The 10873-nt window shown below is 30.8% G+C and overlaps 1 protein-coding gene across 2 annotated transcripts; it reads left to right on the top strand.

The window, feature by feature from the left end:
- Nucleotides 1-1862: 1862 nt before the first annotated feature.
- Nucleotides 1863-10484, top strand: si:ch211-214p13.9 (cell surface glycoprotein CD200 receptor 1-A). Of its 2 annotated transcripts, XM_056465166.1 has the most exons (7): nt 1863-2194; nt 4084-4137; nt 5160-5459; nt 5805-6077; nt 6717-6834; nt 6950-7013; nt 9828-10484. In XM_056465166.1, exons 1-7 carry the CDS (start codon nt 2122-2124, stop codon nt 9918-9920), a joined length of 975 nt encoding a protein of 324 aa, XP_056321141.1. In that variant the 5' UTR covers nt 1863-2121; the 3' UTR covers nt 9921-10484. The 2 variants fall into 2 exon arrangements, with proteins under 2 accessions (XP_056321141.1, XP_056321142.1); XM_056465167.1 differs by lacking the exon at nt 4084-4137.
- The last annotated feature ends 389 nt before the right edge of the window (nt 10485-10873 follow it).

The raw sequence follows: 10873 nt of genomic DNA, 5'->3' as shown, positions 1-10873 counted from the left end.
CTAGTAATATATTGATATACAGTTGACGTCAGAATTATTAGCCCTCTTTTGTAGAAAGTCTTATTTGTTTTATTTTGACTAGAAAAAAGCAGTTTTAATAAAAAAACAAAAAAAACAAAAACATTTTAAGGTAAAAATGTTTAGCCCTTTTAAGCTTTTTTTTTCCAATTGTCTCCAGAACAAAAAAACATTGATATACAAGATATATAATTACCCTAACCTGCCTAGTTAACCTAATTAACTAGTTAAGCCTTTAAAATGTCACTTTAAGCTGTATAGAAGTGTCTTAAAAAATATCTAGTCACATATTATTTTATTTATATTATTTACTGTCATGATGGCAAAGATAAATAATTCAGTTATTAGAAATGAGTATTAAAACTATTAGGTTTAGAAATGTGTTGAAAAAACTCTACTCTCCGTTAAACAGAAATTAGGGGGAAAAATGGGAGAGCTAATAATTCAGGGGGCCTAATAATTCTGACTTCAACTGTAAATAAGTCAAAGTTTTTGTTCAAAAATAAAGAAAATCTGAGAGATTTTTTTAAACCTTAATGATACCTCTTGTGCATTATCTTTTGGGAGAAGCCTGTGTGTCATTTTCAGTTAAAATAAAATTTGCTGGTTGAATAAAAGTAACTTGTCAGGGGTATGAATAATTTCATTAAGAGATACAGAGAGCTATTTACTAAAATGGAACCGAAAAAGGTTCTTCCCCGTTTTGGTTCTTGATTTTTGGTATTGTTATATACATATATTGGTAATTTGTATGTGTTTAGAATACTTTGCATCCAGTCCAGAAACAAGCAAATTAAAACAGCTTATTTATTTTAAATAAATGGTTGTTGGTTTTTATTTCAATATCCGCAGTTATTTACTTAGGAATATTTTTCATATTAATTTAATCATGCAAAGTAATAATATAAATATCTCTCAGACTTATTTTGACTGGCATGCAAATTATAAAAATAATCATTAAACTTTATAAAAGTTATTGTATTAAACTATAAAGAAGTAAACATAATAATAATTTCATGAGACTGAACTCTGATCCTTGTGAGTCTTTCTTTAATGTCGTCAATGTCAGTCTTGTCCTATATATAAACCATTTCACAGAAAGAAACTTTTTAAATCATTTTAAAAATGTAAAATATTCAATAATTTGTGCTCAGAAATAAAATAAGGCACATTCCAATGTATGGGGTAAATAATTAATAAGCTTTATTACATTTATAATAAGTCAATGCATAAAAAACATTGTCTTTGACCTATATTCTTTTTTCAATGCATTGAAAGGTCAAATTGGATTTGTAAAATCCACATACTGTACCTACTACTAGTGTTTGACAGTTGCCTACAAAGTTTCGCATATATCTTTTGCAGCATTTCATGTCTTGTATAGTTTCTTGCATTCCACATTTTTAACCACAGAAACATATTCAGTGTCAATTGCTCATCTGACTTGTCGTTATCGTAAACTAAACCTCCTGATGATGTAAAAGTCCCTTGATTAATACTAATGTTTCAATAGTGCCATTCTTTCAATCCCCTATGTATTTTTTTCTAACATGTTATATTCATGTATAGTACAGATAAAAATATTCAGAATGACCTATTCATCTTTCAATTGTTTTCAAGATTTGTCGATTACAGCAAAAGGTCATGCATTGTTCATCCTGATCAACAAGACAACAAGATTAACCAATAAATGTCACATTGAACACAGCAGTGCTAAGCTGCAATCTTCTTGCACTAAAAGAAAACACTCTCACATGACTGCAGTGGGTAAGAAGGCAGGAAGTCAGCATTTTCATGTGGGAGAAGAGTATGAAATGATAAGAAAAAAATGGAGGAGTGTTTAACAGCGTCACTCTGCTGAAGGAAACAAAAGGAGGAGAACTCAGACAAGAGAAGGAGAGAATGAGTAAAGACTGATTGAAGAAAAACATGTGAAAACTAGTCTTCAGTAAAGTCAGAGTAAATTGGTAGGTTAGAGAAAGAAAACGTGACATTTGAGGGCTTCTAAAATGGTACTTTGAAGGTAATTTTACTGTATTTGGAAGTGCACCGAACCTGAAAGGATAGAGAAAAAGTAATAATTTAAAAGAGAGTGAAGGGGAGATGGCAAACAACAGGACACTGACGGTCATCATCGTGCTCCTAAGCATCTTTATGGCAAGAAGTCACTCAAAGGGTGAGTTTAAATACATGTTGATGTGATACTCTCCAGATCCTGTTTGGCCTTATTCTTTTAGTCATGCGCCAGTTGACTTCAAATAAAAGGTTTTGTTGTCATTTGTGGTTTCATGAAGATTTGGTAACATCCACATAACCTTTATCTGTAAAAAAAAAAAATCCACCTAAAAGTTTTTGGTTGAATCAAACTCAAGTCAAACTCAAAGTCAAGCGGACAAAAAGTTAAACTTTGTGTAACTAAAAATATTTGGTTGAAACCTGATTAACTGATTAAAATTATTTACATAAAGGACACTTGTATTGACATATTTATTGTGTAGAAAAAGGTTATTTAATTATTAAAATGTCCACTTTTAGAACAAAAAATGTTTCCTTTAAGAACGAAAAGGTTCTGTAGAGAACGCAAAATGGTGGACTCAAAATCCATGGCATCGCTGTTAAAATTAAGTGTTCCAGTGTGTCTACATACGATTTTGAGTACCCTTTTTTTTTTTTTAACCCTTTGGTTAATGAGAAATACCATATTATTTTAATATTTTAACTCAAATTTATGGATTTCAAATTTAAGCTCATCGACTCAACTTACAATTGTAAGGCAGTTGCAACTTATTTGAGTTAACTCAAAAATAAATAAATAGCAATCTTTGCTTTAAGCTGCCTTATAATTTTAAATTCAGTCAATGTTTTGATTTTGTTTTGTTTAGAGGAACTTTTAAAATATTTTGAATCTTTTCATTGAGCTAAGGTCCTTTAGAGCAGTGTTTCCCAACCCTGTTCCTGGAGGCACACCAACAGTACATATTTTGGATGTCTCCATTATCTGACCCATTCATTTCAGGTTTTGGAGTCTCTTCTGATGTTATGATAAGATGATTCTGGTGTGTTTGATTAGGGAGAGGTTGAAAATGTGGACTGTTGGTGTGCCTTCAGGAACAGGGTTGAGAAACACTGCTTTAGAGTAAAAAAAGTGTATTTTAGACTATTAAAATGTGCTTTCTTGTATGAAAAACACATTACTTTAAGAACATTTGACTAAAAGATTCTTTGTGTAACTTTAACTTTAAAACACAAGTTTTAAAGAAAGTTACGGAACATCTACTTTCACTTTACTCAAATTACAATTCAAAGATATTTATAATGAAGTCTTTGTCTTTGTAAAGAATATACAGCAGAATGAAGAATGAGTTGCCTCACGTGCTTGTGATGGTGTTGTTTGTTGCTATTTCGAGAGGTCATGCCATGACGAAGCTCTCTTCCTCTCAGGGGGGATTCTCGGGGGGAGATGAGTCGCTGAGGTTTTTGAGGCTGACAGATGCCTCTGAAGAGACTGTAAATGTGGAACATGATCGCACAGCAGATACAATGGAACCAAATGACATTTCATGTGATATACGGGTGGCATAACAGTTATTGTTTAACAGTAGGCCAGGTGTTCAGACCACTCATTTACTGTAAAAAATGCTGGGTTCCACTCAATCTATTTGTGTTGGGTCAACTTGAAGGAATTAAGCCAACTTGTTTGTTTTAATACATTTAAGTGGATTGAACATAAGCTGTCTTTCAAAAATTTAAAGAATTGTCATTTCAGCTTCTTTTAAATACAAAAACAGCAAACATTTTATGTGTGTTCTTCTGAAATATATGGCTCATTCCTCTTATGCCATACAGTTATAACAAAAAGATGTTTCCTTAATCTCTGAAGAAAACTGCACGTCTCTTACTAACTAATATTTTCACCTGGGAAGGTACTAAAACTTAAATATTTCACACTTATGTTTGTGTAACAGACTCTAACAGAAATTCTCACTTAGGTGAATGAATGTGTTTCTGAGTGCTGAATACTTACATTAACCTGTTAATAACATACTGTGTCACTAACATCCTTAGGAGATCAACAAAATGAAACACAGAATAAAGCTTCTGTGATGGAAAAACTGACAGGTCAGACAATATGTTTCTTTCTTTCTTTCTTTCTTTTTTCTTTCTTTCTGTCTTTCTTTCTTTCTTTCTTTCTTTCTTTCTAAATAAATAAATAAATAAATAAATAAATAAATAAATCATATAAAATAAGGTATTACTTAACAGCACAACCTTTTAGATTTTTTTAACAGGTGGTCAGAGTAAGTGTTTGAGAACATACACAATTTGTTTGCACTTTAAAATGTGGTTAGTTACTTTAAAAAAGTGAGTAAACCAGTTACTTTAAAAGCAACAAGTCGACTTAACTAAATCCGTTTAGTTTATTTGACTTAATTTTCATGATTATGCACATAATTCATTTACTTAATAATTTTAAGGCAACTGGCTACTTAATTTTTTTAAGTGAAGTCAACTAATGGCTTTTAAAGCAATGGGTTTATCCACTTTTTTAAGTAAAGCAAACCAATAGCTTTTTACAGTGTGGTTATGTTTGACTAAACTGTCATAAATAAAAAAAAAACAGAAACTTTATAATCCCTCAAACTGTTTACAGAATTTTACACAATCACTTATTTAGATTGGCCTAGATACTGTAAAGTGCATTTTTGTCAAGTAAAAAGAATAAACCAGATTATTCTATTTTGTGATAAAATATTGTAGTCCTGCTTTATTATTTGAAAAAAAAAAATACTAGCAATTTTAAAGTGTAATTGTTTATACATATTGCCTTGAGTATTAGATGATTTTTAACTTGATAACTTGTTGAGTGTTTTGATGGAAAATGTCAGCTGTGTTATTATTCTATTGTTAGAATGGCGTTCTGTTGTGTGCGTTGAAACTATTTTAGTGTTAAAGAAGGAAGTGACACATCAGAGGATAATGCCAGTCTAGTGTGGCAGAGAGAAAGATAATTTAGTGTATAAATAAACATATATGTTGTAATAGATAAATCTATACAAATGTATTTTAATTATGTATGCATTTATTTATTATTTAATATGTAATATATAGCATATATGTAAAGTTTTTTTTTTTTTTTTCAGATTTCAAAGAGCAGATGTTTGTGGAGGGCAGCGATGTCATTTTATGGTGCGGCAATGTCACTAAATTTAAATGGGATGATTTAGTTTTTGTTGTGTGGAACATCAGCACAAAAGCCAAAAAATGCTATATTGGATTGTTTGCCACAGCGGACGACACCTGTAAAGATGGAAAGAGTATGCACAATTCTACAGATGGAGTTTCCTTATCAATTTCCAACATTTTAATGCAAGACGAAGGATTTTACACCTGTGATTTATCATATAAAGGAGGAAGCTTTAGTTTAAACATCTCTGTCAGTGGTGAGTAAAAATTTATTTAAATATTTATGAACCTCAAAGAACAATCAGAGGTATAATTCCACTGTACACTCTAAAAATGCTGGGTTGTTTAACCTAACTTTGGGTCTAATATGAACAGACCGTTGGGTTAAAAAGTATCATTTAAATTGATCTGAAATCGTTGGGTTTATCTGTATTTGACACAACTTTGGTTTAGCAACCCAGCATTTTTAGTTTACAGCATGTTACCTACTTTTGTCACACTTACACACAAAATAGTACAGCCAGTGGAATTATACTAATAAGTAATTACTTATTACTAATGACTAATAAGTTACTTATAACTAATAAGTTCTTTGTTTTTAGTTATCCGTCTTTCCGCCCATGTGGACCCAGACAAAAAGACTGCTGTCTGTACGGCCAGATATAAAAAGAAAGCACCCACTCTTCACTGGGAACTTGCTTCCAGTGTTTTTTCCAACTCCACTTCTGACAAGAAGAATGGCGCACCTTTTATTATTGAGAATAGAGTTGAACTGCATGATAATGTCAACATCAGTGAGCTCGTCTGTGTGGCCACAAACCCATCTATGTCTAGCCCTGTACACCTAAATGCCACTCAAGACTCTTCAGCATCAGGTAAGGGACATAAGAATATTTTCATATTTGGGTGAGGAGATTCTGGTTTGGTGGTTTTCTTTAGCTATTAGCCATTTCATTTCCAAGAGTTAATTTTTATAAATTACATTTGAGTTATTTTGTGTCAAATGTTTTTTAGGTAAGTTGTTCAGAGTTTTTTTTTCAAGTATCTTTCAACTATGTTAAATATACACTTTTATATTTAACAACATTTTTACTCCTCCGCCAGAATAATGGTCAGATTTTTCTTCTTCATTATACTCTACATAAATAGATAAAACTGATCCTGATTGGTCATGGAACATCGGTTCACTCATATTTTGACATTTTACTTCCACATAAGTTATTGAAAAAAGACAGTTTACATGTTATATGTTGTGTATTAGTTTGTAAATTTGATTTGGTGCAGACCCAAAAAAGGAAAATGTATTTCCATACAGTCAAATCTCCAAATGTATTTTAAGAGTTTTCAAATATATTTTGAGAAGCACCTTTTAAATTCAATGTTTGTGATTAACCTACTGTTGACTAATAGTGTCTTTTTTTAAGTCTCTAGAATCAATTTTTGTAGACTTTTTTTTTTTTTGTATGTTTCGTTAATCATATTGCAAAGTAAACTACTACTTATTTCCCCTTCAGATGACCAGAAAACATCTTCAAATTTCGTACATATTGCCATACCAGTGGGTTTAGTCTGTTTTATTCTTGTGTCTCTGGCCGTGGTTTACATGCTGCTCAGAAAGTTTAACAGCCTAAGGTTGGAATTTTTAATGCGTAAATTCACTTCTATTGAATTTGATTGCGTTGTGTGCTTTGATGACTAATTAATTTAGTAATGACTTATCAATCTGTCCTTTTATCTGTCCTTTTAGCACGTTGAAGAAGCTTTGCTGCAAATCCAAAATCTCACCACCAGCTGATGACAAACCACCCCAGGTAAGAAGTCTGTTACAGTATACCCTATTGAGCGTTTATTAGTGCTGTCAAATGGTTAATCATGATTTATTGCATCTAAGACAAAAGTTTGCATTTATATAATATACTGTATATTTTTGTGTGCTGTTTATATTTACAACAATCATATATGTAAAGACACACATTCATGCATGTATTTGTGAAAATGTTTATTTATATGTAAAGTGTTCAGATGCAAAAATCTCTCTGTGCCACCTGAAATGTTCTTCTAAAATGACTATTTTACTTAGCCTCATATGATTATAGTCAACTATTTCCCTTTAAAGGTGATAAAAATAATCTGTCTTTTGCCAAAAAAAAATGTATGCATGCCTACAAATGGCTAATTTTAGAAGAAAAACTCAGATGGCACTTAGAGGTTTTTGCATCTCATATACAGTTGAAGTCAGAATTATTAGCCCCCCTTTTAATTTTTTTTTTCTTTTTTAAATATTTCCCAAATGATGTTAAACAGAGCAAGGAAATTTTCACAGTATTTCTGATAATATTTTTTTCTTCTGGAGAAAGTCTTATTTGTTTTATTTCGGCTAGAATAAAAGCAGTTTTTAATTTTAAAAAATTATCAATATTATTAGCCCCTTCAAGCTATTTTTTTCTCGATATATTATATTATTTTTCAAAGAGTTATCTTTAGAAATGTGTTGAAAAATCTTCTCTCCGTTAAACAGAACTCGGGGAAAAAAATAAACAGGGGGGCTAATAATTCAGGGGGCTAATAATTCTGACTTCATTTGTATATATTGGTCTGTGTGTGTGACTCTGGACCACAGTACTGTATGTTGTATGAGTAAGTTTGTAAGAATAGACTACAATACATATTATTATTCAGAATTATAGGTTGTTTTTTATGCCAGAAATCATTATAAATCTAAGTAAAGTTCAATGTTCGTGAAGACATATTGTAAATTACCTACTGCAAATCCTTTAAAAATCGAATTTTTGATTAGTAACATGCATTTCTAAGTACTTAATTTAGACAACTTTAAATGTGATTTTCTCAATATTTTCATTTTCTAAACTGATTTCCAATAGCTTTATCTCAGCAAAACATTGTCCTAACAACACATACGTCAATGGAAAGCTTATTCGTTCAGCTTTCATATGATGTATAAATGATAATAATAATTTCCAAAAAATGACCCTTATGACTGGTTTTGTGGTTCTTTTATTATATACAGTTAAAGTCGGAATTATTAGCCCCCCTTTGAATTTTACTTTTTCTTTTTTAAATATTTCCCAAATGTTTAACAGAGCAATGAAATTTTCACAGTATGTCTGATAATATCTTTTCCTTTGGAAAAAGTCTTATTTGTTTTATTTCGGCTAGAATAAAAGCAGTTTTTAAAAAACATTTTATGGTCAAAATTATTAGCCCCTTTAAGCTTTATTTCTTTTCGATAGTCTACAGAACAAACCATGGTTATACAATAACCTTCCTAATTACCCTAACTGCCTAGTTAACCTAATTATTCTAATTAAGCCTTTAAATGTCACTTTAAACTGTAAAAAAGTGTCTTAAAAAATATCTAGTCAAATATTATTTACAGTCAGCATGGCAAAGACAAAAATAAATCTGTTATTAGAAATTAGTTATTAAAACTATTATGTTTAGAAATGTTTTGAAAAAAGGTTCTCTCCGTTAAACAGAAATTGTGGAAAAAACAAACAAACAGGGGACTAATAATTCAGGGGGGCTAATAATTCTGACTTCAACTGTACTGTATATTACAAATTGGTATCAGCTAACAATTAGGCACCTTTAGTTAATGTAAGTTTGCACATTTGTCAAACAAAGTATGTATTAATCTTTGTAAACATTAATTAATTCAAATAAAGCCATACTCTGTTAAGTCCTGTTAACTCACAGTGCATTAAATAACATTAACAAGCACAATTTAGAATTTTAAAGCATTATTCATTAATTTACATATTAAAGCATTTGTAAATATTGATGTTAACATGAAAGTATGATTAATGCAGGTACTGTAAATGTTCTACAAGTATTGTTCATTTTTAGTTATGTTAGTAGATACATTAACTAATGGAACCTTACTGTAAAATGTCTGACCTACAAATGTATATGGAATTATTTAAGTGTCAGTATATTTTCAGTATTTTGTGTATGTGTGAGTATTTAAATGTACAAATAATACTTTTAAACATGTAAATATAAACTTTGGTCACACTTTAAGGTACAGTTCTCACTATTAATAAACCATTAACTATTGCATTTAGCTCAATACACTCCTAATTTGCAGCATATTAATAGCTGTTAAGGTAGTAGTTGGGTTTAGTGATGAGAAATAAGATCATGTAGAATATCATGTAGAATATAAGTACTAATAAACAGCCATTATTTTATTAATGGGCATGTACTGTAATAAACAGTTAATATTGAAAGTTGCTAGTTAAAGGGATAGTTCACCTCAAAATGAACATTTTGTTATCATTTACCAACTCTAATAAGTTTCTTTCTTCTGTTAAACACAAAATAAGATAGTTTGAAGAATGCTCAAAACCTGTTACTATTAACTTCCATAATACTTGTTTTTTCCTACTATGGAAGTCAGTGGTTACAGGTTTTCAGCTTTCTTCAAAATTTCTTCTTATAAACTTATATGACTTATAACTCATAAAGGTTTGGAGCTACCTGAGGGTGAATGTGATTAGTCATTTGACAGTACTAGTTTTATTTTACACCAAATGTATTGCGTAGTATATCATTTTAGAACATTCAGTTGTTTGCTTGACTCATGGAAGTTTCTGTATGTTTAGCCTGCTGACGTGGAAGAAGTTGAACCGTATGCAAGTTACATACAGCGAGTCAATTCCATCTACAACTCCTCAGCTGAACTCTTCAACGCCTGAGACACAAACATGCATTTGCTTTGCATCATGAAACAGGAAATCAGAAACAGCACTGAGAATTAAGAAGGCAAACGCATGTCTGTGGTCAAAATTACACATGAAAGGCAATACTAGTGGAAAAACAGTCATTTCGCGTGAGCATCCCCCAAGAAAACAGCGTCTGACTGAGGAACAATAGCAAAATGAGTCAAACGATGAAAAGCAATGACAAAGGAACGTCTGTCCTCGTAATGATGAAGAATGACTGCTACGACATCTGCATCTGAGATATCACTAATATGTAAATTTATTGAGAGCAAGACTGGGTAGATATTAATCCGAACTTTCCACGTTTGTACAGATATCTGTCCTTTCAGCGGTAAAATCTACCCATTTACAATACTACAGCTTTTACCCTGTATAGAGGGGGATTTACGTGTTGCACAGAATTAAAATGATGTAAATAAAATGTATTATTACTTTATTTATTGTCGCTGTATGTTCTTAGTTTAAAGTTTAATACTGTAAAAAGCGATTGGTTGAGTTGACTTTAGAAAAGAAAACCTGTTGCTTTAAAATGATTAAGTAAATGAATATGTGAAGTTATAAAAATTATAACAGGTTTACTGTCTTTGTTTCTCTTTCTTGACTTTGTTATTGCTTTTCACAGTGTAATTCAATTTTCCAAAATTACATTTTTCCAAGTGATGCCATTTCGGGGGCATTCAGAATGTTTTACTTTACAGAAAATTAACCATCAAAAAACAAAACTACTTGTTCAAACTACTTATTTAAAATGAGTTGAAACAACACAATTCTGTTTTTTTGGGACAATTTAAAGGTGCTGTATGTAAGTTTTTGACTCTTTTAAAGCATAAAGATACCACAATATGTTTGCAGATATTTAAAAAAACATGCCAAGTGAACATACTTGTTTATCTAAAATCAATGCTGAAGTCAGATATTCTGCTTTA

This window comes from Danio aesculapii, chromosome 9, assembly GCF_903798145.1.
Source record: "Danio aesculapii chromosome 9, fDanAes4.1, whole genome shotgun sequence".
Classification (NCBI taxonomy): Eukaryota; Metazoa; Chordata; class Actinopteri; order Cypriniformes; family Danionidae; genus Danio; species Danio aesculapii.
Note: the sequence above shows the minus strand (reverse complement) of the source record. Positions and strands in the feature narration are given on the sequence as shown.

Coding starts and splice junctions, on each gene's coding strand:
- si:ch211-214p13.9 (XM_056465166.1), top strand. CDS start 2,122: ATGGCAAACAACAGGACACTGACGGTCATCATCGTGCTCCTAAGCATC. Junction 2,195..4,083: donor GGCAAGAAGTCACTCAAAGG/GTGAGTTTAAAT, acceptor TAACATCCTTAG/GAGATCAACAAAATGAAACA. Junction 5,460..5,804: donor TTTAAACATCTCTGTCAGTG/GTGAGTAAAAAT, acceptor CTTTGTTTTTAG/TTATCCGTCTTTCCGCCCAT.